The sequence below is a fragment of the Rutilus rutilus genome (genome assembly GCF_951802725.1).
Source record: "Rutilus rutilus genome assembly, chromosome: 13".
NCBI classification, from domain to species: Eukaryota; Metazoa; Chordata; class Actinopteri; order Cypriniformes; family Leuciscidae; genus Rutilus; species Rutilus rutilus.
In genome coordinates, this window is record NC_140218.1 from 18,680,411 (window position 1) to 18,703,244 (window position 22,834).

The following is a 22,834-nucleotide window of genomic DNA, read 5'->3' on the forward strand; positions in this document are numbered from 1 at the left end:
TCAAGTTGATACTTTATATTTAGCTGAATCAGGGGGTGTGTGACTGCGGTATTTGTGAAATGAAATCCAGGGGGTGGGCACAACTTACTGGAATACTGTCCTATAAAACCCTTCCTTCTGGAGCCCCTTGCTTTGAGAGACGGTGCTAGCACGTCTTTCATTTGCCTCCTTTTCCAATTCCCTTAGCCACCAATTTCTGGAATTCCTGGACCATGTCAAACATAAACACAGCTGTGGTGGACCCGACAAACATGGGGGTCGGTCGGGCCATTGCTGTACTGACGTCAGGGGGTGATGCCCAGGGTAAGTAATGATCTGCCTCTTAGATTTTTTGATATATGGTGGTTTCCAAGAGGGTGGTAAAACACATTCCTGCGTGGATAATTAGATCATAATATGTATGTTTGCTTAGTATGCTTGTAGTATACCTAATGCAAAGAGGGTTTCCGCCTCTGATCAGATATGGTAAAGTTATTACTATTTTTATAGACATTTTCTATACATATATAATCTATGGCGAGGAATTGAATATAACAAGAATTGTACTGAATTGAATAAATGCCACAAAAAAAGAATATTTATATAAAATAAAATAAAATGCCATAAAAGTTAAATACATTTTCTGAAGCAGAGCAAAAGCACAAAATGTACTAACAAACATAAATCATCTGTAGTATTTTGATTTGCTCAAGTCTGGTCCAAACATGTCAATGCTCTTGTAGCCTTTAGCTTTAGCCTCTAGCTCTTGAACCCTGTCGCTCTTGTACCCTGTCTACCTATTTCCATAATTGAAGGCTAAATTTATCTCCAGTGACCTTTTTGTGAAATGACATGAGGTTATGGAGAGTAGCAGGCTGTTCCACAGCTGCTCACTGTTGAAACTAGAGACGTTTTTTTTCTAAAACACCTTGAGCTTTACTGTTGAGTTCACAGAATTAAGTTACCTCAGACACTTGCATAATTCCTCAACCTGTGGAATGAAATGTCAAGAGGTATCTCTCTTTACTTTCCCTGCAGCCCTATGTAGCTTCTTGTATCTCTACAGTTAAATATATGATTATTATATGAGAACAGAGAGGTTTTCTTGTCTATTGCAGGGATGAATGCAGCTGTGAGGGCCACTGTCAGGGTTGGTCTTTACACTGGAGCCAAAGTCTTCTTTGTCCATGAGGTATATTGAACTTCATAAGAATAAAAACAAACGTGTAGATGCCAATCATATCAGTTAACAATGTTGTTACATTTCATGTCTGTTCGCTGTTTGTAGGGCTATCAGGGATTGGTTGACGGAGGGGATAACATCCGTCCTGCTACATGGGAGAGTGTGTCCATGATGCTACAGCTGGTGAGCCTGTACTTTCAGATGACATTCAGTTTATTATTCCTATACTAGGATTTTAAGTTAAATTCGAATACATTACAACACTACTCATTTGCTAAATGAAAAAAAATATGCTGAAAGAATATATGCTCATTAAAGATGTCATTTATGGTGATAAGATAACATCCAAATTGAGTTTTTCTTTCATTTGCACTATTCTTTGTGTAGTATCCTGATTGTCTGAATTCTTTCTGTGTCTGAAGGGTGGCACAGTCATTGGCAGTGCCCGCTGTATGGATTTCCAGGCTAGGGATGGGCGTTTGAAGGCTGCCTGCAATCTCGTCAAGCGGGGCATCACTAATCTCTGTGTAATTGGTGGCGATGGCAGTTTGACCGGTGCCAACATATTTCGTACTGAGTGGAATGACTTGCTGAAAGATCTAATCAGCAAAGGTAATGAACGATCTGTGCTGAAGGTACTAATAAATCGTGTAAACATAGCCTGTGCACATTTGTTTTATTGCTTGAAGGCTGGAATCCCTAATTCTGATTAAACTGAATTGTCCCTCTGCGCACAGGTAAGATCACCAAGGAAGAGGCCAAGGCTTCATCTCATCTGAATATTGTGGGTATGGTCGGCTCTATCGACAATGACTTCTGCGGAACGGACATGACCATCGGCACAGACTCTGCCCTACATCGCATCGTTGAGGTGGTGGACAGTATCACCACAACAGCACAAAGGTCACAAATATGTGTAACTGAACAAATATCAGCAATCACTGTTTTTTTGTTTAGACATTTGTTGCTAAATTGTGATTTTGAACTCTGCTCTCACCCACAGCCACCAACGTGCTTTTATCCTGGAGGTCATGGGAAGACACTGTGGGTAAGAATGTGCTTGTGTATGTGTGTTTGCTTATACACTGAAGTCAGCTTATGTGCGGCAGACCCTCTAAGACCCAAACCCAGAGCAAAACCAGACCCCCTTACACCCAGATCAAAGGGTTTAGATGCTGGAATCTCACATTTAATTATGTGTGTGTGTCTGTTTCAGTTACCTTGCTCTAGTTACTGCTCTTGCATGCGGTGCTGACTGGGTGTTTATTCCTGAGATGCCCCCAGATGACGGGTGGGAGGAGCACTTGTGCAGAAGACTAACTGAGGTAAGCAATAGATGACAACACACACAAAAATTATATAATTGTCAGTCACATAGTTAAACATCCTTGACATATTTAACCATTTGGGATTGGTTAGACTACTTAAAGTTTTTGAAAAAAGTCTGTTATTTTTTATTTAAATGTCTTTATTGTCACGTTTGATTTAATTTAATGCTTCCTTACTGAATAAAATTATTAATTTCTTTAAAAGAAATTGTACTGACCCTGAACCTTTGAACGGTATAGTGTAAATCTACTGGAAAAGCAAAACTGAAAAAGTTTTATTTAATTTAATTGTATTATTTTTATCAGTTATCAATTTTTAAAGCATAAAACTAACTAAATGTTGTAAGGTTTGTGGTTAAATCAAGATAAAAACAAGTTTTTTTTCCTATAGGGCATTAAAAATTGTTTAATTCAAGATTTTCTTACAATATCTATTATTATCTTGTTACATGTTACATAAAACACAGTACTGATAATAATCAAATACTTTATATACAGACTTAAGGGGACTTTGCATTGATTCATAATTGTATCTCTCCTCAAACAGACCAGAAATGCAGGTTCTCGTCTAAATGTGATCATTGTGGCTGAGGGAGCGATCAATAAAAAAGGGGAGCCAATCACCTGTGACCAGCTGAAAGATGTAACTTAACTCCTTAACTGACCATTCTACACATGCTCTTGAAAGAGATGCTCTAGCATAGTGATGTAACTGCTGTCTATAAGTGCACTTTGATTATGTTTTTCTGTTCTCTCGTTCAGCTGGTGTCAAAGAGGCTGGGCTTTGATACTCGTGCCACTATCCTTGGACATGTGCAGAGAGGTGGCACCCCCTCAGCTTTTGACAGGGTGCTAGTGAGTCCCTCCCTCTTCACTCCTTCACATTTTCTCAATTTTCCTTTTTTATATTCCACCCTTTTTGTATTTCGTATGAGTATGTGCATGTTTGTTGTATATCAGGGCAGTAGGATGGGTGTGGAGGCTGTAATGGCTCTGCTAGAAGCTACTCCAGAAACTCCTGCCTGTGTGGTCAGTCTCTCTGGAAACCAGGCTGTCAGACTCCCCCTGATGGAGTGTGTGCAAGTGGTGTGTATACGCATACATTTTTAAAAAATATTTATAATAATTTCATGACTTTCTACTTGAAATTTTCTACACAAAATTTTTTTAGTGATGTTTACGAACTGTTTAATTTGTACAAAGTAATTAACAATTTTAATGAATTAAAACATTTATAATAATGCATTAAAACTAAATCCATAAAATGATCCCATGATGGTAACCCCTAAAAAGTTTTTATATCTAAAGCACCTGACAGAACTCTTTTAAGGCTCTATATAGAACCTTTTCTCCTAAGAGTGTATAGAATTTTTTTTCTTTTTCTTCAAAATATAGACCAAGGATGTCACTGTTGCAATGAAAGAGGGACGATTTGACGATGCTATAAAACTCAGGGGAAGGTATACGTTCAGAAATGTCTCTTTTGCTCTCTTGTTTTATTATTATTAGTAGTAGTAGTAGTAGTAGTAGCATTATAAACTTGTATTGTAATAGTATTCAGTGATTGGTTTGCAGGAGTTTTGAGAATAACTGGAACACATATAAACTCTTAGCTCATGTGCGCCCCCCGGAGACAAAGGTGAGGAGATTCATTCATTTATTCTCATTTCTTATCTTTTTATTCTCATTTTTAATCATGTGTTTCTTTATTTTGTTGGCCAGGGTAGCATTAATGTGGCTATTTTAAACGTGGGCGCCCCCTGCGCTGGCATGAATGCAGCAGTACGTGCAGCCGTCAGGATCGGACTCATCCAGGGTCACAACATGCTGGCGGTTCATGATGGCTTTGAGGGTCTGGCTCAGGGAAAGGTAAGCAACATCAACGAATCGAGCAGCGTTTCAAAGTTTGGGATTGCCAATATTGTTCAAACTATATGATAGTATAACAATTCTGTTTTTCAATTCAATATTCTGTCTAACATAATGTTTAGATTGAGCCAATCACTTGGAACACTGTTGGAGACTGGACAGGCAAAGGTGGATCTGATTTGGGAACCAAAAGGTACTGATCACTTTAGATTATTTTTCACTTTACATCATTTATAGTTCTGCAATTCCTGAAAGTATTTCATATTCTGTTAATGCAGAGTGTTACCCGGAAAGTACATGGAGGAAATCAGTTTGAATATTGCCAAGTACAATATTCACGCTCTGATCATCATTGGGGGTTTCGAGGCAAGTGATAAAATATGTCCATGTCCTATTCTGTCCACATTTTGTTTAGGCCACATTATAGGGTTAGGGTTAATGAAACTTCAGTTATTTATAACTCACCCTCATGTCAGTCCTAAGACTTTCGTTCAGCTTCGGACCACAAATGAAGATCTTTGTGATGAAATCTGAGAGCTTTCTGTACTCTCTATTGACAGCCTACGCAACTGACACTTTGACGCTTTAAATCCATATGAATTCACATATAAACATTGATCAGCGAACATAAACAGAAGCTCAACAGAACCTGCTTGACACGCGAGAACAAACTTCACTGGTTCTTGCGGAAGATCAAATGTTCTGCGTAACACGAGAATAAACCTCATTGGTTCTTGCACGTCAAGCGGACATGCTTGAGCTTCCGTTTACCACAACTGATGTGAGCGGATGAATGTTTATATGTGAATAAAAGCCTAAATTCAAACTTTTTGAAGCATCAAAGGGGTAGTTGCGTAGCTGTCAATGGAGGGACATAATTTCCTCAGATATTGTTAAAAACGACCTTCATTTGTGTTCCAAAGACGAACGAAAGTCTTGCGGGTTTGAAACGCCATGAGGGTGAGTAATTCATGACAGAATTTAAATTTTTGGGTGAACTATCCCTTTAAAACTGCAGTCTTCACATTCCCGTTTTCAGGCATATTCGGGTGGACTAGAGATGGTTCAAGGCAGAGAGAAGTATGAAGAACTGTGTATTCCCATGGTGATCATTCCTGCTACTGTATCTAACAATGTGCCTGGCTCAGACTTCAGCATCGGAGCCGACACCGCCCTTAACACCATTACCACGGTTAGAGATACAGCACACACGCTGTCCACATTTTAGGGATGCACAGTATATATCAGTACCATACTGATTATCAGCCAATATTTTAAATTCATTTGTTCATTTAAAAATATATATATTTAGTTATGTATTTATTTATTTCAATGTTTTGTTTTTACTTAAATGTAATCTTTAGCAAATCTCAAAATGAATATCTATTTTACATAATGTACATTATAAGGCTGTGATGCCTCAATGGACTTGATGGCAAGACACTACAGGCAAAACCATTGGGGTTTTTTTGTTGAGAATTTGGGCTATTTTGCTTCTACAACTTGTCTTCTTTCAGACTAGTGAAAAAGAAAACACCCAAAATACACAATTAAGTGTTTATTTTATTACGCTATCTATTTGCGCCTTTATTTTCAATGGCAAAACTTTGCGCATTTCTCAAAATGAGTTTTTTCTCATGCACTTCAGTAGCCCTTACATAAACCAAACTTTACAGTTTGATTTCTATCTATAATCTGAAGGTTTTTACAGAGGGATTTGTCAATATATCATTCACCTGATATATTTGTAACATTTTATTCCTAAAAACATGGCTGTTGACAGCTTTCTTGAGTGATGAAAAGAGAAATCCAAAATCTCCAATGTAAAAACCCTTAACTCTAATGTCAACAAAACGAAACAAATTTGTAACCTGGCTTTATCCATTGTTCAGATTTCAGTTCTGGACGTTTATGCAAAATTGTGCCTCATTTGCATATTTAACCAACATTTAAGAAAACTTGTAAAACAATTGTCCTAATGTACTGTGATCGATCTACTAGGAAAACTATGGTGATATCTATTAGTTAAATATTTACCCTATTCACCTGAGGTGTCTTGCCTGAAGCATTTTATCTTTAATTTATTTCAACAAAACGATAATTTATCGGCTATTGAACTTAACATGAAAAATAATTATCAGCTTATTAGTTTCAGCCAGAAGTGTAATACTGGTGCATCCCCAGTATATGGTTATTCTGTAGTGTCCTCACATGAGGCCTCTGTAGACCTGTGACAGGATCAAGCAGTCGGCTGCAGGAACCAAGCGCCGTGTGTTCATCATTGAGACTATGGGAGGATACTGCGGCTACCTGGCCACCATGTCTGGTCTCTCTGCAGGTGCTGATGCTGCTTATATATATGAAGAGAAATTTGGCATTCGTGACTTAGAGGTAAACAAGCAACTCGGAACAAATAGCAAAGAAAATGGACTTAATCAAATCACTCAAAACGGAACTGTTCAGTTTGAATTTCTCCAAATAATTCATGTTTACAGGGAAATGTGGAACATCTTGTTGAGAAGATGAAGACCACTGTTAAGAGAGGCCTAATTCTCAGGTTTGTCAGTATTCGTAATATGAAGACTGTTTTAGTTTGTTTTTACCTTTGAGGTGAGACCCCTTAAAGGAATAACTAAAAACAGCATCTTCATCATGCATCGGTTACTTCAGCAAATAATAGTAGAACATGAATTGTCAAAATAAACCTTTAAATGAACATGTCTTGTAGAAATGAAAACTGCAATTCCAATTACACCACTGATTTCATCTTCAACCTGTATTCAGAGGAGGGAAAGGGTGTTTTCGACTGCCGTAAGAATGTCCTCGGCCATATGCAGCAGGTTAGATGTAATAAGCCCTGTTTATTTTAATACGTATTAAGAATGCACATTTATTAGCAGTTGTTTTTAAGTATTTTGTCTCACATTCGTTCTTTTTATAGGGTGGCACCCCGACACCTTTTGACAGAAACTTTGCTACCAAGATGGGTGCTAAGGCTGTTCTCTGGCTGACTGAGAAATTAAAGGATTGTTACAGACATGGTGAGAAATAATGCAGTTTGATATTTCCTTATATTTGCTGTCGTCCGTGGCAAAGCTGTAAATCAGTCTGCTGGAAACCACTGCTACATTCATGTTGCTTGTATCACATCGCTCTCTTGTTTCATACAAATGCACCATTAATATTATTGCAAAATTGTTGCAATTGTCGTGTTATTTTTGTTGATTTGGCCAATCTTTTTGTACAGTTGAATGGACAAATTTAATATAATATACACTATGACTCATAAGTAAAAAATAAAAAAACTTTTATCAAGCAAGGATGCATTAAATTGTGACAGTAAAAACATTTATAATGTTCAAATAAATGCTTTTCTTTTGAATTTTCTACTTAGCAAAATATTTAAAAATAGTACTGTTTTTGCTGTATTTTTGGTCAAATAAATGCAGCATTAGTGAGCATAGGATACTTCTTTCAAAAACATTTAAAAATCTTACTGACCGATGATCGATTCTAAAATTATTTCTTCTCAAATCAATATTTCATGTCCACGTATGTATTTATTTGGTCAGAAGCCATGTTATAATGTTAAGTCAGTCAGTCAGTCAGTCGCAAAGTAATATTCATTTTTATTCAATTATTATTTATTATTTCGTAACAATGACCGGCTGGCTGTACATTAGCCCTTTAAACAAAACATGTATTTCTGATTTGTCTGTCTGTACAGGGCGAATCTTTGCTAACACCCCAGACTCTGCGTGCGTGTTGGGTATGAGGAAGAGAGGACTTGTGTTTCAGCCTCTGGCTGAATTGAAAGAACAGACAGATTTCGAGTAAGAATCTTCCTTTATCACGTGCATTTAAATGCATAACATTCAGAAGTTTGTGACCCCACTAATTAATTTCTTATCTCTTTCGCTCAGACACCGTATTCCAAAGAGCCAGTGGTGGTTGAAGCTGAGGCCTATTATGAAGATCTTGGCCAAGTACAAGATTAGTCTGGACACCTCTGAACATGCTAGTATGGAGCATGTCATAAGCAAGAAGCATCCAGTGCACGTGACCCTCAAAAAGTAATCATAAGCAAAAATGAGGACAGACAGATGTGACTGACTACACAGAGCATTTTAACAATCGTGTGAAATGATGGGTGATCATGTCTGTGTATTATTCTTTCATTTTGTTTGTATTTATAGTATTTATGGAAATACTGTATTGCAATATGCAAAATAAAATACTCTTATTATCAAATGCCCTTGGTTTTCTTTTATATATATGTATCTATATTTTAATTTAAGAAGGGATTTAAATGTCAGTATACCAACAGCATGTAGTAACATGCATTTTTCTAGTCTAGTAAACCTTCAATGAGTATACAAACAAACATGCAAACCAACATTTTATTTTGTGTTATTTATAAATATGTTTATAAGTAATATAAGTATGAACATCTAAAACCATAACGTACTATTTCATCTGATACCAAAACTGACTAAAGGAGTATATAGTGTAAATTTAAATTTTGGAGACTCCTATATAACAAAGAAACTTTCCCACAAGTCTCCAGTCAAAGAACTATGTTCACCACCAGATGTCAGTCATGAATAGGTTATCTTTGATCTGCTTTATTACATCAGTATGTTTATTCATTTTCATCCTCAGATGAAATGCTCCTTTACACTATTAAACTTCAGGCCTACATTTTTTTCTGATCGAAGAGCCTTTGATTGATTAGTGTTTGCCTGTTGAAGCACCTCTGTATTTTGATGGGAAGAAGCAAGAATGTCTATCAATATATCTGAATAAAATTATACTATTCTAATGGCATTTAAATGATCCCAGTCACCCTCTCTCATCGGTTACTTTTATTGCGTAGAAATAAATGTCATAAAATTGAACTGAGGCTGTCAGTGATTCTGCCAAACATCTTTTGTGTTCCACAGAAGAAAGTGATGAGTTTGAAATAAGATGAAACTGAGTAAATGATGACAGAATATTGACTATCAAATAAAATAATAATAATAATAGACTACGTATAAAAGAAGTAAACAAGAAAACGTGGGACTGTTGTGAAATGAAACTTTTATTAAGAAAAATACTTTTATTTTGGCAGACAGCCTGCAGTCAGCCATTGCTCCAACCGGAAGCTGAGCAGATCAGCTTCAGAGGATATCAAGAGGTCGCAGAGGAGTGTGGGACGGTGGCGGACTGTGTTAATGTCTGCCTACTCATTAATAAGGTGCGTGTCCCCTGTGTCCGCTTCGGTCGCCCATTTAGGAATGTGCCCTATGGCACTGGAGTTTGTGTAAATCGCGAGGAAGGCGCGTTTGGAGCGAATTCGCTATTTTCGGCGCTTGCGCTGTCATTTTCACCCATCGGTTGCCAAACGTCGGAGCCTGAGCCGTATTTGTCGCTGCATTGATAGCTAGTCAGCTAGTTAGCAGGAGAACTAGCTCATTCGGTAGCTAGCCAGCCAGCCAGCTCGCACTCTGAGCTTTCATTACCGAGCACTCAATAAATTCATCTTATTTAACCGGACCGTCATCTGTGCGTATCCTGGTGTATTAAAGAACTACTCGATCAGCAAAAAGGGTGAGCCGAGGGGGGCAGGGAGAGAACGACGGAGGCGCGGTGAGCCAGGAGCGGCCGATGAGTTCAGACCAGGGCGGAGAGCCGCAGCTGCAGGAGGAGGCTGAGCCGGGACCCAAAACCCGTGGGGAGGACGAGATCACACCCGGGACCGGGGGAGACTCAGGCGTCATGGTGAGTCGGGGCCTCATCACCCCTCCCCAACAGGACGATCGGTCTCTGGCCGTTGCCCTTCTTAAAAATAGGGTCATAGGAAGTATGATCGCTCGCTATATAAGGCCATCGGTCGGTTCACACAGCTTGCAAGCTTGACATCACCTAAATTGCAAGCTGGCCATGTTGTTGAAGACGCTTCTTGTTGTCAATTGAAAGGATGATTCATTAATCTCTGAGTTGGCCCGCTTACAAAAGACATTTCTAATCTGCGGCTGAACTTTGCATCATGTTTGTGGTATTAAGATTGCTCTGTCGCACACAAATACGACAGTTCGCCCAAAAAACGTAACTTCCTCACCATCGTGTTGGTCAAAACCCTTATGAACACAAAATGAGATGTTAGGCAGAATGACAGCAGCATTCACTATTCGCTTCCATTGAAAAAAAAGGTGCAACGCAAGTACATAGAGACTGAGGCTGTCAGTGCCTCACATCCTAACCAATAGAAGGATTTGTTTTCTAAGATGGACCCAGAAAACAATTTTTTTTTTTTAGCACAGACGCATTTCATCTTTTCATTCATCTTTTATAGAGTTGTTTATACAAAATGTTCTACTGAGTTTTTTTTAACAACCTTTTATGACATTGTGCTGCTTGTTTCTGTATCTGTCATGAAATAGCAAGCTGATATGACAGTAAACTTAATTCCTTGGTAAAGGTTGGTTGTTTGTATTATAGGGACACGACAGAATTTACATTTTTGGGTGAACTGGCCCTTTAAGGCATTCGAGCATGACATGAGGAACCGGTTAAATTAGCCCACATGCTAGCGAATGTTCACATATTAGACGTTTGTTAGTTATAACTCAATTCACTTTGGCTTAAGGACACTGATTTTAGTCAAATTCCCCAGTAAACCCCGCTGTAATTCGGCGACATTCATTCTGGGGCCTGCTTTCATAAGCTTATTCACGCAGTCATATGACACACGTGAGCTCACACGGAGTTAAAACCCACTAGAACAGACGAACTCCAAATAACGTTTATAACATTGGCTTGGGAAGGTGATATGGTTTTCTGAGTAATAAGTAGCAAATATTTGTTTCAGCTTGAATAGTTGTGAGCCGACGTCCTTCTCTTAAATATACCAAACATGTCCTTCACTTCAGGTTGCGAGGACCCGTAGCAACTGAGTTTTTCAGAGAATGACAGTAAAGACTGCTTTCGGCCAAAATGATGTCGTCTTCTGGCTGACATCCTCCAGAAACACTTAATCCTAGAATCCTAGAGGATCTTTTAGTGTTGTTTGTGTTACAGGCGAACAAAGCGTAACAGCTGTTTTTGATAGTTTATGTGGAGGATGAGCTTTAGGAAGCAGGTGGCTGTTCCCAATGGCGCCCCCGTGGCCATGTGAAATGATTAGGTATGAATTATTTTGGATGCACAATTTGTAGCCAAAATATTAAACGTGCAATAAATGTACACATGGGAACCTTTTACATTTCACCTGCTTCAGTATCTTCCTTTTAAGTGGGAGGACTTTAGATTCACTTAAATTAATGATATTTTAGTTTGAAGGGGAGTCTGTTAACAAATAATTCTTTTTTTTTTTTAACAGTTTTGTGTTTCAGGTCTTTTTAAAGTTTGTTTTTCCACAGTGTGTTAAAATAGAATGAAAAATGTTAATGACCTGTTATTACAACAGTGTTTTCTGTCGCTTCGAGATCACTCGTGTGTGTGGGGGGAGTGAAAATTGTAAAACTCGGAGTGGAGCTGGAGCAGAAACGCTCTGCTTTTCTCACATATGCTGTTCTAGACCAGCTTTGTGACATAAAACTAAATTCTTTAGCTTTTTTTTTTTTTGTAGGTGGAAATTGGAGAAGAATTCTACAGACTATCTGGCCAGGTTCTGTCTAAAATGCAAGTTACTTAATATTAATTATTTATTGAACTGTTATATAATAGCAAAATCACTCTCGCCATTGTGCTGTTGTACTAGATATCAGCTCTTATTGTGAAAGCCGTCTGTTGTTAGGATGAAATGGTGCTGTCAGGTTTGAATGAAATGGTCAATCTTTCCCTGTCTGACAAGCAGGATGGACTGGCAGAGAAAGATTCAAGCTCTTTTGCAGAAACTGAATCTGTCTTTATTGACAGGCCTTGTGACCAATGGGTAAAACGGTAGTTTTGGCCGCTCATGTGTTGTAGACTTGCGTCTGTGTGCTTCTGCTCACCTTGTGCTGCCTTTGTGTGTGTATGTATTGACTGAAGGTGGTGAATGAGGATGTAGTTTAGTCCATTCTCTCAGCAAAACATACCACTAACATCTTTTCTTTTACATTTGCTGAAGTTTAAAAATATTTGTATTTCTCCAGGACCAAGTAGATTACATTTCTGTGCTTTTTTTGAGAGGAGAAAGATTTGCTTGATTTGCTGCAAAGAGAAATCCCAGCACAATATTCATATCTGTGAGAAACAAGGTCCCATTTTCTGTGTTATGGTATATGGAAAATGTAACATTTTCAAATTATTATCATTGACTGAAGTACCATCTCTCATGTCTGGTTAAGCATTTGGCTTTTTCTATGGGCATTTTAGGTTGCTTTTGAGGGTAAGTGATGTGGTGTCAAGGAAACTCTGGTTAAGTTGGCTTGTCTGTCATTGCTCTTAGTGTCACTCAAGACATGTAAACAAACCTCAGTGTCATGGGAACGACACAGGAAGCGTTTTACATGTCATGTCTATTAGAAAGAGACCTAAAAATGTTATAAAATCAGTTATCAGGGCCTTTGAATGAGGGATGTCAATATTCTCTAAACATGCTTGTATTATAAAATGTCTCCTGAAGATTTTAAAACAAATCTTCCAGTTTAATGATTTCATTGCATTTCCTTCTATTGTACTAGGTCACTGCTAAAGGAGCTGGTCTGAACCCTAATGCCAAGGTGTGGCAGGAGATTCCTGCAACACAAAATGAAGCTCCTGTGGATGGCACTGTGGCCTCCCCCTGGTCCCAGAACAATACGACTGAAGGCAAGTATATTTCCAAACATTCTTAATCTTAATAATAATCACTGTGCATATAATAATTTATAAATAATTCATTACATTTATATAGCGCTTTTCTCGGCACTGAAAGCGCTTTACATAGAAGGGGGAATCTCCTCAACCACCACCAATTTGCAGCATCCACCTGGATGATGCGACGGCAGCCATAGTGCGCCAGAACGCCCACCAGCTTATTGGTGGAGAGGAGACAGTTATGAAGCCAATTAGTATATATATTGGGATGATTAGGAGGCCATGATGGACTGAGGCCACTGGGCAAATGTGGCCAGGATGCCGGGGTTACACCCCTACTCTTTCAAAAGACATCCTGGGATTTGTTGTTACCACAGAGAGTGAGGACCTCGGTTTAACGTCTCACTATAGTGTCCCCGTCACTTTACTGGGGCGTTAGGACCCACACAGACCACAGGGTGAACACCCCCTGCTGTCCTCACTAACACCTTTTCCAGCAGCAACCTGGTTTTCCCAGAAGGTCTCCCATCCAGGTACTGACCAGGCTCAACCATGCTTAGCTTCAGTGGGCAACCAGTCTTGGGCTACAGGGTGATATGGCTGCTGGCCATATGTGCTAACCATATTTGTTATGCATAATCTGTAGGTTTCTTTTTTGTTAAGACGGCTAGTTCTGGGAGATAAAAGGTTATAGATAATTAGCCTTTTTACTTTATTCTTAATTCCGCTCCATTCAGTTTAATTATTTCATTTTTTTGGAAAGATTTTTGAAAAATGTCTTCTCTGCTCACCAAGGCTGCTATAGTGCAGAGGAACAGCTTTAAAATCTAAATATTTTCTAACATTATAAATGTCGTTGTGGTCATTTGACCAATTAAATGCATCCTTGCTGAGTAAAAGTATTACTAGCCAAGTATTTGAACGGTAGCGTCAAAACATTTAACTGCTACTGATTAGCAGATTTTTTTTTTTTTTTTTTTTGACATCCTATCCTACAAAGGTTGCAAAAACAAATGACAGAGATGTAAATATATAAATGTATTTATTTGTATTCATTCATGCATAAAAAAAAATGATGTATTTTGATTTGTCTTTGTCATTTTTGTTTCTGCATTCACTTAGATACCTCTGTAGGTAAACAGTACACGTCTGGCTTCTCTGCTCTCGAGGACAACAGCACCTCTAGTACTGTAGTAGGTGTGGTGAATGGTATGGACCCCCCTGACCAAAGCTTCCCGGTTTGTGAGCGCACTACAGCAACTAATGGTAAGTGATGTTCATAATTGTGAAATATGATAGTTCACATCAATCAATGCACATGTTAGCAAGATAAATAGCCTAATTCCATCACTGTTATCTATTATTGGTGTTTTCAGTTAGTAAGCACGTGCCACACACTTACCTTTAATGTTTACGTACATTGTTTCCAAGCAGTGGAATCCAAGCTCCCTGAGGAACAGCCCGTCTCTGAAGAGACTTTGCGTGAGTCTCTCAAAAAAGAATTGGAGTTCTGCTTCTCCAGGTAAGTGCAGGCCTGTAGTGCGACGTAAGCTTTCAATTTAATGCAAATAAGTAAAAGTTTACAGCCACTCTTCTCCCATCAGCTGCGTTTACTGATGCTCCTCTTTCATCCCACAGGGAGAACTTATCTAAGGATCTTTACCTAATATCTCAAATGGACAGTGACCAGTTTGTCCCCATTTGGACTATTGCCAGCATGGAAGGAATCAAGGTCCTCACAACTGACATGGACCTCATCTTGGATGTCCTGAGATGTACGTGCCTGTTTTGCATTTTACATCTATGCTCGAATTAATTTTTCATTTATTTAGTCAAAGTACACAATTAATATTGCTCTGACCGCCCACAGCATCTCCTATGGTCCAAGTCGATGAAAAAGGGGAAAAAGTGCGGCCAAATCACAAGCGTTGCATTATCATTTTGCGAGAAGTCCCTGAAACAACACCTGTTGAGGTAAAAAAAAGAGTAATAATTATATCATGAAATGGGATCGCTTGGGTTATTTTGGATATTATTGGATCCGCTCATAAATGTATGTATGTGTGTTTGTTTGTTTGTTTTTCTCACCAGGAAGTGGAAGCCTTGTTTAAGAATGACAACTGTCCCAAGGTAATAAGTGTGGAGTTTGCACACAACAACAACTGGTACATTACATTCCAATCAGATACAGACGCTCAACAGGTATGAATTTCCATTATGATTTGGAGATGCAATTAATTGCTTGCCCTTGGATTTTAAACTAATTGGGGGTTTTGCCTCCATCCAGGCATACAGATATTTAAGGGAAGAAGTGAAGACTTTTCAGGGAAAACCAATCATGGCAAGTTCTATACTAAAATGTGTGGCATTACATTCGTTTACATATCAGATGGGTTCTTACTTTTTGCATTTCCTATTCTTAGGCCAGAATAAAAGCCATCAACACATTCTTTGCGAAGAATGGTTATCGAAACCTGGACTGTAGTGTGTATCCTCAGCAATCTCACACTCAGTCGCAGTATAGCTCCCCGCTCTTCATGCAGCCTGTTTACAGCCCCCAGCAGCAGTACCCACTCTACGGCATAGTACCTCCTACTTGGACGCCATCTCCTACTCCATACTTTGAGACTCCCCTGGTAAGACTTGGTATTTTGACTAAGGATACACCTGATACAATAAGCCAATAATTTTTAGACTTTAATAATTTAAAGTAGCCCTATTATGCTTTTTCGAATATACCCTTTCATGTAGTGTGTATTCTATAGCTGTTTGTGAATCTAAAAGGTCTGCTAAGTTTTAAAGATCAAAGTGCACAGCAAATAAAGTTGTCTCATAAAAGAAAGAATTGATTCTGAACTGCCGAAATGAGTTGTCCCGTCAGCCATTCCACTCTCACTTCCTGTTACATACCCATGTAACCAATTTGCATAATTCTAGTCTATGGTTCGTCTATTTATAAAGCACAGAGGAACCCTCCGGAGCTGAAATTCAGATATGGTAATAAGCGTTTTGTTTCTGACACGCACTGTAAGCTGTAGACCAATCACAACTGACTTGCCTGTCTGACCAATCAGAGCAGAGTATGCTCGTGAAAAGGAGGGGTTTAGAATCTTCAAACAAACCGTTTTAGACTCTTTGAGAAATGAGATGATGTGCAATGTATATTATGAGACAATTGAAGCATTTTTTGACCTTAGATGCTAATAAACATTGTAGGAGACCTCCAGAACAAAATTAGGAACTTTTAAAACTTTAGAACTTTAACTGATAGTGACATGCTGTGTTTTCCACAGGCACCTTTTCCCAACAGTGGTTTTGTTAATGGATTTAGCTCACCTGGACACTACAAAACTGGCTCAAATTCTCTAAACCTCAGCCGTCCCTTCAGCAGGAACCGGTAGGTTAAGTTGGGCCCTTTCATTCTACTACCTGTTTATTTAGCATTAATTGACACTATAGCTCTAACCTCACTATATAGCCGGGTTCCGGAAAGTAAAAATCCCATAAATTTTTAACGATAACTTTTATAAACCTTTAAAGACAGACCTACTGTGAGCTATGAGGTTGTTAATCGATGGTGTATGATTTTATTGAACCCATCAACCCACATTATTTCATCTTCTTATTTTTCTAAATAAAGTTTTGTAGTGGAATTCCAAATACTTTTTTGTTGTACTTTTTAAAAATCCCTATGGGAAAAATTTATGGAAAAATAACTTCCGGAACCACGGTCACTAAAAAAAGTGGCCAGGCACTGTTGCACTCTATTGTAAAGGAAAATGAAATCTAAAATTTGCATTCGCATATTTTATTTGTTACAAGAAGTAGGAAAGTTTCATTCAAGTACAAATTTCTTTTCTGTAGTGTAAGAATGTAGGCAGTCACAGTAGATCACTTGGATATTTTTTTTACTGTTCCCACAGTGTTCCACTCTATTCAAGAAAGAATGTAATAAATGCCTTCAGGTACAACTTCAAATGTCATGTATCAACAATCATCAAGTCATTCTTATTGTCCTCTTCAGACAGCTAAATTACCTGCTTTGGTGTTCAGCTCTTCAGCTCAGAAAATTCTGGTTAACTAACAAAACAATTTGGGAAGGGTTGAAGGAAAAGAATAAATGAATGGGGCGACACTACAATGATTATCGACTTAATCCAAACTAGGGCTGAACGATATTCTGTTTTAACATCGACATCGCGATGTGCGCATGAACGATAGTCACATCGCCGGAACATGCGATGTGAAGGGTAGTAGCACCCATGGTGTATTAAGAGAATGATGATTTCATACCAAAAAGAAAGTCAAAATCAGCTATTTGGGACTATTTTGGCTACAAAAAGGAGGATGTTGACCAAAAAGAGGTACTTTGCCTGGAGTGTTATAAAGTTGTGGATGGTTGTCTTTTTTAAAAAGTATTTTGTCTTTTATTTTTCGTGTTCGCATTTGAAGAAAAAACAATGTTACGTGACAGTTCTCCGTAACGGATGCGACCGCTCTGAAAGCGGCACTAAAAGACTGCTTTAAAACTTTCACAGAGACCTCAAACAGAAAGCACAAAGCCTTTCTTTAAAGCGAATTTCGTTTTGTATTAATTGTATCTTAATTTTAATCAGTGTTTCATTATCCAATTTCCTGGATTTAATAAATAAAAAGTAAATATAGCAGACAATAGATAATCACGACACGGAGGCGCCAGCGCCTGAACTGGAGCTTAAGCTATCATCCATGAACCGAAACTCAGCGTAGCCTATAAGGTAGCCTACTCGCCTCACACACCAAAAAAGGAAATATATCTATTATCTACAGAAATCTCTACTTTTAAACAGAACTATTCAAAACAAAATAAAACGATGTAATCCGTATGAAATGTGTATTTCTCTCCGGCGCGTTCACTACTGCGAAGATCGCGAGTCAGTATCGTCAACTTCATCTTTGAAGCCGACACAGAAAACACTTGTTTATTAATAGACAATTAAAATGTGTCATTGCAATATTTTACATATTCATAATCATTACTTTTGCTGGTTCTTTGTGACAGCTTTTAGGTGCCGTTTACATGAACGCGTCACTGCATCAGCACCAAAAACATAGAGAGAGAGAGAGAGAGAGAGAATACGATTTTTTTTACTTATTTTGAGGAATTATAGCCTAATGAACAAACAAACATCTGTTAAGAGCGCCGCCACATTGGATTGCGTAGAACGTTCACGGAATTCTGACAGAAATATGTTCTAATTTTGGAATAAAATATTAAGTGACCTTTTTGTCACTTGTAATGAAGCTTGCTTATTAGTGAAATTATTGACTTTAGTCTGGATTGATGGCTCGCAATATATATCGTTGGGAAAAAAAATATCGCAATGTAATTTTTTTCCAATATCGTGCAGCCCTAATCCAAACAATCTTTCAGTCACACAAAATGCATATTATGCAACTTCGGTCAGAAATAGAATTACCCTTCATTTATTAGTGCGTCTATTTCACTCACATTAACTTTTCATAATTTCATTAACATTTTTGTTTAAGATGTATTTTTACTATATTGGTGCTCAAATCATCACACTAACAGCTTTTAATGTTGAATGATCTACTTAAGCAGTGTTCAAACATTTCTGTCTCTGTCTTATTAATTTAAAGAAACTTTTAGATTAAGGGCTGTCAGAGTAACATGTGATTTGATTCAATTGTAGTGCATGCAATTTTGCATTTAAATTAAATGTTAAACTTACAAAAAATGTTAACTAATAAATGTTGATATTTACAGCCCTAATTTAAATGCCTGAAGTGGGTTTACTGCAGACAATAAACAAAAAATACATGTAAAACTAATGTAAGCTTGGATGCTAATGTAAGCTCACTGGCAGGAGGAAGTATATTGGTTTTAAAGCCAGAAGTTTGTCCATTTTTGTTTTGGAGCCATTGCATGCTGCTCGTAACTTGAAAGACCGTCATCTACATCCACGCTTTTACATGTTTAGTGAAAAATGTTTGTATGGACAGGTGACACAGCTGCAGATCTCATGTAGGGTTCTGTTTCTGCTTTTCGAGTAGGAACCATGTGAAGCCTCAGACGAGGGCTAATGATGGACTCTCTTCCACTGTGTCCCCGGTGGCTCTTGTGGATGGACTGTCTGGCCTGCACAGTCCCCAGCCTCCCTCCAGCGGCGGGCCGGTGCTGTCATCCACCGAGATCAACTCATCTTTTTCACACCTATCTTCCAACGATCCAACTGATGATGGCATCATGGCGGGACGTGGAAGGTTTGTCACCTTTTTCTTTAAACTTTTGGCTCAGTTTAGTTTAGATTAGCTAAAAAACTATTGTGGACCGTTTCATTCATTTAAATTCATTCAGATTGCACATTTAGTAAATTGGATTAATCTTTTGTTTTAGGAGAACAACATACAGAGGCACTCGAAGGCGGCGAGACGATGATCGCACAACAGTAATTTCTAATTTTGTGTTGCCGTTTACAATTAAGACCCCTTTCTATTTATGCCCTCTTAAATTTTTTTTTATTATTTGTTTGCATAGAGACCAGTTCCCCTGTCTCAAGTGAAAGTACCGCCCCCCAAATTTGACCTGGCCGCCTCCAACTTCCCTCCGCTGCCTGGCTGCTCTGTCAGTCCGCAGGGGGAGCCTGTGCTGGAGAACCGCCTCTCCGATGTCGTACGGGGCCTGAATAGGGAAAAGGTTTGTTAAGCATAAGACAATAGCATTTTCACTAGGGCTGAACAAATGTGGGAAATGATCTAATTGGGTTTTTTTTTTTTTTTTTTTTACCAATATTGAGATTTAATATGCGGTTATTTTTTAAGCTCTTTTCTTCCGTATTATTCAACAAAGACAAGCAATAAATCAGTGTATAGTAGGGGTGGGAATCTTAAGGCACCTCACGATCCGATCCTGGGAGTCATGATCCGATTTCAGAACAATTCTTGATCTAGGCTACTTTTTTATTAATTAACCTTATTAATAAAACTTAATGTCTTTGTAATTCGCCTCAAGCTTTCCGAACTTTATGAAAGATTATTTTATGAAAGGTTTGAGTGGTATATGTATGTGTGTATGTGTGTGTGTGTGTGTGTGTGTGAGGAATTGGAAGCAAGCAGAATACTGGTGTTTCTAAAACACATCATCATTGTGCATCTGTGGTTAAAAACTAAGCGCGGAATCGTTGGATAGAGAATCTTTTCTCCCACCCCTATTGTATAGTATGACCAACATAATATTGAATTAAACATAAAATGTTCTTTCCTGTAGGCCAGGCCTATATGCATAGTGTGCCAAGTTGATGGTTCCTCTGCAGACTGCGCTTGTCACGTGACCAGTGTGTAATTGCAGCCTTTGCAGTTAAAAAATATTGTTTTATCATATCGTGATATCGCAAATGCAATTAATCATTCAGCCCTAATTTTCACACCACTCAGATTGTTTTTGTTCATTGCTTGTCATTTTGTTTCTCTCCAGCACCAGGATTCAAGCAAAGAGTCCGCTGCGTGTCCCACAAGCCCAGCCTCAGAGGAGACTGTCTCCAGGCCCGCCCAGCCTGTAGCCAAGATGACTGCTCACGTTCCTGAACCCGTGACCTCCAGGTAAGCGATTGTTACAAATGGCTAGCATACAAAAACTTGTTTCTATCAGTGTGTGATTTTTATTAAATTTTTTTGCTACTTGTGTTCTATAGCTCCAACCACCTGGAGAAGAAACCGGAGAACGTGGAGCCCCCGGTCTATAAAGAGACGCCTGTGACCTCTACTCCTGTCGCAGCCGTGCTGCCCACCCCTGCCCCAACAGCACCTGGTCCAAAGCTTCAGCCTAGCTCGGCAACGTCTGCAGCCCCTCAATCTAACACTGCCCCCTCCAGCACCCCGGCGCTGGTGAGTTATAGCTTCCCTCAGGCTGACAATTAAAGTTAGAATGGACAACTGGTCAGTGTCTTGGTCTTCCTGAATTCTAGTCTCTGTTCAGTGGGATGCAGGTTCAAGATCCCATTCCTTAAAGCTCCCTTTACGCAGGACAAAAACACCTTCTCAGTGTGGACGCAAGGCCAAAATGGAGAGAAAAATATGCTTTTTCAAATGAAAACGTCAAGGCCTAAATAAAAGATTCTCACAAAAACCCCCCCTCTTTGGTTTAACATTTGAAAGCAAAGAAATTAAGGCAGCCTTAAATATTAGTAATTAGTAAATAATAAAAAATGTTAAATACTTGATTACATCAACCTCCCTCCAGCTTACTCGAACCTAAAAGAGACAGATTCAATTAAGTCTTTTAGACATTTTTACATGCCACCGCTTTCTAAAGTTCTGTAACCCATCCTTGATAATGCCGATCCAATGCGTCTCCCGGTACTTGAAGACTAATGCTAAGTGAGAAACCTTCTACTAATTCTTCTCTTCTCTTCAGGAACCTCGCAAGCTCAGTTACGCTGAAGTATGTCAGCGACCACCTAAAGATCCCCCTCCACCAGCATCCACTTCCAGCCCTAACAATGCAAGTGCACAGCCTTTGAGAGAGCTGCGTGTCAACAAGGTGGATGAGCAGCCCTCCAGCCCTGCAAGCAAACCGGATCGGCCTCAGGAAACGGGGGTCAACTGCAAGGCCAGGGAGGGCCGGCCGGCCCGTGACTCCCAGGGCTTTTCTCGCAGCAATGGACCCCCCAGAACCAGTACGGGGGGATTCAAGCTACGAGAGCAGCAGAGACGCCCCCCTTTCGGCCATCGCGGCTCACCCCAGGGAGGTTCCAGACACACTGGAAAAGAGCAGAACATCCCTCCCATATCGCCAAAGTAAAGACTCTGAACAGAAATGCTTAATGTATGAATATTTACACACACACGTACATACACATACGCACACACATACACACACGTGTGTGTTATATATATATATATATATATATATATATATATATATATATATATATATATATATATATATATATATATATATATATATATATATATATATATATATATATATATATATAATGAGATGAAATATGATAAAAGTCAAAATTTAAAATGGTATTCACCTCTCCTGCCTGGAGCACTTCCAGAGGAAAAGTCTCATGAAGTGACAATGCACAGACTGGGGTATCCAGGCAAAATGGGCATCAGAAATTGGAAGCATTTGTTGCTTGCTGAAGGACACCATCAAATAGGAAAAAAACAAACATTTTATGCTTCTAACTTGACAATGTCCCTTCAGAATGTAAATCCATGTGAATTTTTTTCCTTGAGAGGTGGGTGGCCTCTCTTAGCCCTGCTCGGGAGAGGTGTGAAAGTGGGCAGTTGGGTGGCCCTGATGGTGGTCTGCAAAGAGCTTATGCACTAAGAAAAGGAACATGCATAAACAATGTCATGTACCTATACAAAGATATCACTTTGACATGCAATGATTCATCTTTCTTTTCTTTCATTTTCGGTTGATTGATTCGCAATTAAAGGACAATGGGCGCTCGACCCCTGGGGTGGTTTGACCGTGTAAATGAACCTGTGTGTGGAAGGATGTGGTTTGCTTTAGAGTCGATTCATCTGGGATTTAGATCCCGTGTAGAATATGTGGCGCGTGCTTGAAAGTGGATTATTTCGCGAGTATCTTTAGGGCTGACAGTGCGTTTTGGTCTGGAGTTTTGCATTAGTTTGCGTGACATACTGTAGCTCGTGATTAACTCTGTAATGGGCGCTCGGATTTACTTAC

General features: G+C 38.9%; 2 protein-coding genes across 5 annotated transcripts; both read left to right on the forward strand.

The window, feature by feature from the left end:
* The first annotated feature begins 119 nt into the window (after positions 1 to 119).
* Positions 120 to 8,614, forward strand: pfkma (phosphofructokinase, muscle a). The gene is made up of 22 exons (XM_084427356.1): positions 120 to 303; positions 1,098 to 1,171; positions 1,268 to 1,345; positions 1,585 to 1,774; positions 1,900 to 2,065; positions 2,166 to 2,210; positions 2,379 to 2,487; positions 3,038 to 3,133; positions 3,253 to 3,345; positions 3,451 to 3,576; positions 3,886 to 3,950; positions 4,066 to 4,129; positions 4,213 to 4,359; positions 4,482 to 4,552; positions 4,638 to 4,725; positions 5,399 to 5,551; positions 6,586 to 6,750; positions 6,855 to 6,916; positions 7,088 to 7,199; positions 7,301 to 7,400; positions 8,087 to 8,192; positions 8,283 to 8,614. Exons 1-22 carry the CDS (start codon positions 213 to 215, stop codon positions 8,434 to 8,436), a joined length of 2,355 nt encoding a protein of 784 aa, XP_084283482.1. The 5' UTR covers positions 120 to 212; the 3' UTR covers positions 8,437 to 8,614.
* A 930-nt stretch (positions 8,615 to 9,544) lies between these two features.
* larp4aa (La ribonucleoprotein 4Aa) lies at positions 9,545 to 22,025 on the forward strand. Of its 4 annotated transcripts, none has more exons than XM_084427436.1 (17): positions 9,545 to 10,122; positions 13,011 to 13,137; positions 14,248 to 14,391; positions 14,557 to 14,647; positions 14,764 to 14,900; positions 14,996 to 15,099; positions 15,217 to 15,327; positions 15,413 to 15,466; positions 15,549 to 15,761; positions 16,419 to 16,522; positions 17,049 to 17,090; positions 19,180 to 19,389; positions 19,523 to 19,574; positions 19,664 to 19,822; positions 20,600 to 20,724; positions 20,817 to 21,009; positions 21,539 to 22,025. In XM_084427436.1, the coding sequence occupies exons 1-17, from the start codon at positions 10,009 to 10,011 to the stop codon at positions 21,923 to 21,925; spliced, it is 2,367 nt and encodes a 788-aa protein (XP_084283562.1). In that variant the 5' UTR covers positions 9,545 to 10,008; the 3' UTR covers positions 21,926 to 22,025. The 4 variants fall into 4 exon arrangements, with proteins under 4 accessions (XP_084283562.1, XP_084283564.1, XP_084283563.1 ...); XM_084427437.1 differs by having other exon boundaries at positions 9,547 to 10,122; positions 14,560 to 14,647; XM_084427438.1 differs by lacking the exon at positions 17,049 to 17,090.
* Positions 22,026 to 22,834: the final 809 nt, after the last annotated feature.